General features: G+C 47.0%; 1 protein-coding gene across 4 annotated transcripts in view; it reads right to left on the reverse strand.

The window, feature by feature from the left end:
* The window catches only part of LOC102379551 (nuclear GTPase SLIP-GC), a 64,839-nt gene that overhangs the window by 24,143 nt on the left and 36,123 nt on the right, over positions 1–4,573 (reverse strand). For all 4 annotated transcript variants that reach the window (XM_014524822.2, XM_014524821.1, XM_006033894.2 and 1 more), the window contains 2 exons: positions 4,051–4,226; positions 3,200–3,218 (listed from right to left, as the gene is read on the reverse strand). In XM_014524822.2, coding sequence (XP_014380308.1) covers positions 3,200–3,218; positions 4,051–4,226 — 195 coding nt within the window. The remainder of the gene's footprint in view (positions 1–3,199; positions 3,219–4,050; positions 4,227–4,573) is intronic.

A 4,573-nucleotide genomic window follows, 5' to 3' on the forward strand; every position in this document is an offset into this window, starting at 1 on the left:
CTAGATGACCCCAGCTAGATGCAGATCCAACCTCCTCTTGAAGACCCCCAGGGTAGGGGAGAGCACCACCTCCCTTGGGAGCCCGTTCCAGACCTTGGCCACTCGAACTGTGAAGAAGTTCTTCCTGATGTCCAATCTAAATCTGCTATCTGCTAGCTTGTGGCCATTATTTCTTGTAACCCCCGGGGGTGCCTTGGTGAGTAAAGCCTCACCAATTCCCTTCTGTGCCCCCGTGATGAACTTATAGGCAGCCACAAGGTCGCCTCTCAACCTTCTCTTGCGGAGGCTGAAGAGGTCCAGGTGCCCCAGTCTCTCCTCATAGGGCTTGGCCTGCAAGCCCTTAACCATACAAGGATAGCTAGGTCTAATGGCCACAAACTTGTAGAAGGCTGATTCATAGATTTCATAGATTTCATAGACATTAAGGCTGGAAGGGACCTCGGAAAATCATTGACTCCAGCCCCTGCCCGAAGGGCAGGAAGTCAGCGGGGGTCATAAGATCCCAGCAAGATAAGCATCTAATTAACTCCTGAAGGTGTTCAATGAAGGCGCTTGAACCACCTCCGGTGGCAGGCCATTCCAGACCTTGGGGGCTCGGACAGTAAAGAAGTTCTTCCTTATGTCCAGCCTGAAACGGTCTTGTAGTAGTTTGTGACCATTCGACCTCGTCATCATCCCTTGGGGCACTCTGGTGAACAAACGTTCCCCCAGATACTGGTGGTCACCCCTGATAAACTTATAGGTGGCCATCAGATCACCCCTGAGCCTGCGCTTTTCCAGGCTGAAGAGTCCCACAGCTCTCAGCCTGTCGTCATAAGGTCTGTTTTCCTGCGCTGTGATCATGCGCGTGGCTCTTCTCTGGACTCTCTCAAGCTTCTCCTCATCCTTTTTGAATTGTGGAGCCCAAAACTGGACGCAGTACTCCAGCTGCAGCCTCACTAAGGCCGAGTACAGGGGGAGAATGATGTCCTGGGATTTGCTTGAGAAGCATCTATGGACGCAAGCCAGCGTTTTGGTCGCTTTACTAGTCGCAGCATCGCATTGCAGGCTCATGTTCATCTTGTGGTCAATCATGACTCCCAAGTCCCTTTCATCTGTAGTGCTAGCCAACATAGCACTGCCGAGCCTATAAGAAAGCTGCAGGTTTTTCTTCCCAAGGTGGAGGATCTTGCATTTTTTGGTGTTAAACACCATCATGTTCTTGTCCAACCATTTCCTGAGCCTCAAGGTCAGCCTGGATCACCGTCATGTCCTCAGGTGTGGATGCTTTACCCCAAAATTTCATATCATTGGCGAACTTGGCCAGTCCACTTCTGACACCTATGTCCACATCAGTAATGAAGCTGTTGAACAATATAGGTCCAAGGACAGAGCCTTGGGGGACCCACTGGTCACAGCGCACCATGATGATTGACTTCTATCAACCACCACCCTCTGGGTCTGACCACGGAGCCAATTCCCCAGCTGGCAGATCATGGTGGACCCCAGGCCACAGTTGGCCAGTTTTGCCAAGAGGTGATCATGGGATACCAGATTGAAGGCTTTTTTGAAGTCAAGATATACAACATCAATTTCCTCTCCTTTGTCCAAGTGATAGGTCACCTGGTCATAAAAGGAAATGAGATTGGTCAAGCAAGACTTACTCGCAACACACCTGTGCTGGCTATCCCTCAGGATGCTGCCATTGGCCAGTCTGTTAAGAATGGCCTCTTTGATAATCTTTTCTAAGACTTTTCCTGGAATAGAGGCCAGGCTGATGGGCCTATAGTTTGCTAGATCCACTTTCCTCCCTTTCTTGACTTTCAGACTCAACGTAAGGAAAAACTTCTTCATAGTCCAAGTGTTCAAGGCCTGGAACAGATTCCCCCCAGAGGTGGTGCAAGCACCTACTTTGGACTCATTCAAAAGGCATTTGGATTTTTATCTTGCTAAGATCATTTGATCCCTGCAGACTTCCTGCCCATGGCAGTGGGGCTGGATTCAGTGATCTCATAAAGTCCCTTCCTGACCCTAATTTCTATGAAATCTATGAAAGTCCAAACCAGCTCTGGGCAAGATCTGCAGGAAGCCTTATCCTTGTGCAGTGTTGGATAGGGCAGGTATGCTGTGAAGGCTTGTAATTCTCCAACCATCCTACTTGAGAGACTTACCCTCAAAAAGATCTTTAGTGAAAGATGGAAGAAGCAACAAGAGGCAGAAGTTGAAAGGGGAAAAACACCAAAAATAGAGGAACAAACACTTGTGACAGAGAGTAAATGTCTGCTGATAGTGTCTGCAAATGCATCTCACCCTGGTACATGATACACCTCCAATGTGATCAAGCTGTACATACAAAATATCCCTAGGGGAATCATCTTGTGACACAAGGAATCAGTCTGGCTCAGTCTTGCCTGTTCAGGAATCATAAGATAATGGAGCTGTTGATTAGTACCTGCAGTGTGTGACCTTCATATAGCACACGCATTTCCTTTAGACTTATGTTCCACTCCAGTAAACAGTTGCAATCTGTTAATTTGGTACAAACTGGAGTGGTGTTAAAGCAAACTTTTTTAACTTACAAGGATGGGGAGAGTATAAGATGCAAGAGAGCATTTATGGTTAGTCGTGAAGGCAGGGGTTATGGTGAATCAATCTCAGCATGAGTCAGCAGCATGAAACAGTCACAAAAAAAGCAGATGCAGTTTGGGGTTGCATTTACAGGAGTATTGTGGGCAAGAAATGGGAGGTGATAATACTTCTTACAGGGCAGTGGTTAAGTCTGAGCTTCAGGGATGATATGGACATTGTAGAGAAATTGGAGCAGATCTGGAACTCAGTTACAAAGGTGATAAAGGGGTTAAAGGCAGCCATACAAGGGGAGGTTATTAGGAAGAACTTTCTCACTAGAAGGGTAGTGAAACACTGGAACAGGCTGCCCGGAGAGGTTGTGGACTAACTATCCTTGGAGGTTTTTAAGATCCAGCAACACAAATCCCTAGCTGGAATCATCTAGTTGGGGCTGGTCCTGCTTGGAGCAGGGGGTCGGACTAGATGTGACCTCCTGAGGTCCCTTCAATCCCCATCATCTATGAGTCTATGTTTAGTGTGGAGAAAAGGAGACTGGCGGGGTGAGGGCACACGATAGCATCTAATAAATAAGTAATACATTTCAAAGGCTTCCATCTGGAAGAAGTAGAACAGCTGTTATGCAAATACTCACATTTCTGTGTCTTCGTTCCCTGAAAAAAAGTGAAAATGCCAACTTTAGGCATAACTTTAAATGCCAACTTTGGCAAAATTTAAAAATTCCTTCCATTTAGTCATCCTGAATAAATACCTGGACTGATGGGAAGGATGAGAGCACACCCAGGTCAGAAGGTGGAAACAGAGCTTTTTGTTCAAAGTGTAGCAGAACTCCCAGTTTTTTCTTTTCTTTTTTTTTTTTTGGTATTTATTTTAAAATGCATTCCCTCCCCTTCCCCAACCATTTCTGACTTTTTCTCATAACTAAGAAAGACAGTATTGCTAGAACAGAATGGATTTGGGTCTGGGACAAATAACTTTTGGGAAAGCAGGGTAAAAGAGTTTCTGCTGGGTAGAAACTGGGGGACCCCTCCGTGTCCTTCCCACCCACCGCCTTCCTCCCTGGCTAGAACTGGATACAGACAGGGATCTCTGTGTTGCAGAATACTGTTGGGAACTGTGGGCATTTGTACACAACACAGTGTTTCACCTTTGTTAATTTACCTCGCCTTAAAAATTTTAACCTGGGCCATTTTGGTGCGTTGTTTTTGTGTTTACACACCACGGGCTTTGGAATGAATGAAGTCCCGTGTGTAATTCCCCACAAATTCCAGCAGGGGGAGGGAAATACCAATCTAGCTTGGATCACTCTGCCCTTGCTCCATCAGCTGAGTAAAGCAAAATCCCTAACACATGCTTAAACCGATTGCTAGATGCTTCAGAAGCTCAGTGAGCATGACCTGTAAGGAAGGGCGGCAGCAGCAAGGATATTTAAATTTGAAAGGAAGGATCCTAGCCCCCACAAAGGCAGGACAGTTGTTCTGGTACCAATTGTATTCTTCAAGATTCAGGTCATCCGTCTTTGTGACCACCAGGCTGATGTCAGTGCATCTCCCACTTTGGTAAGCCTTGATGCTCTCTGCCAGCAGCACTTCCTGGACTTTCTCCCCCTGGGCTCGGACAATTTCACTGATAATCCAGATGACTGAACATTTATTGATGCCCTTTAAAACAGAAAGAGAGAGACAGAGTTGTATCCAGAAGCAAAATAACAAGCCAAGACACACCCTTGGGAGGCAGTAGTGTAACTAGGGGTGGGTGAGTGGAGTTTCAGCCCCAGAGGCTGACAGAAAGGCCACCCCAGTCAGCACGTCACCCTTCTCTACCTTGCTCCTACCCCAAACTGTTCCTCGCAGCCACCCCAGCCTTCCCTGCTCGGTGTCAAGGCTGCTCTGTACTCTAACTGCACCTGATGTCTCTCTTGCTGCTGCCTATCACTGGTGGAGACAGCAGCCTTCCACACAGAGCAGGGTAAAGAAATGAGACAGTAGCCCATGGTACTATGAGAAAC

The sequence above is a fragment of the Alligator sinensis genome, unplaced genomic scaffold (assembly GCF_000455745.1).
Source record: "Alligator sinensis unplaced genomic scaffold, ASM45574v1 scaffold650_1, whole genome shotgun sequence".
NCBI classification, from domain to species: Eukaryota; Metazoa; Chordata; order Crocodylia; family Alligatoridae; genus Alligator; species Alligator sinensis.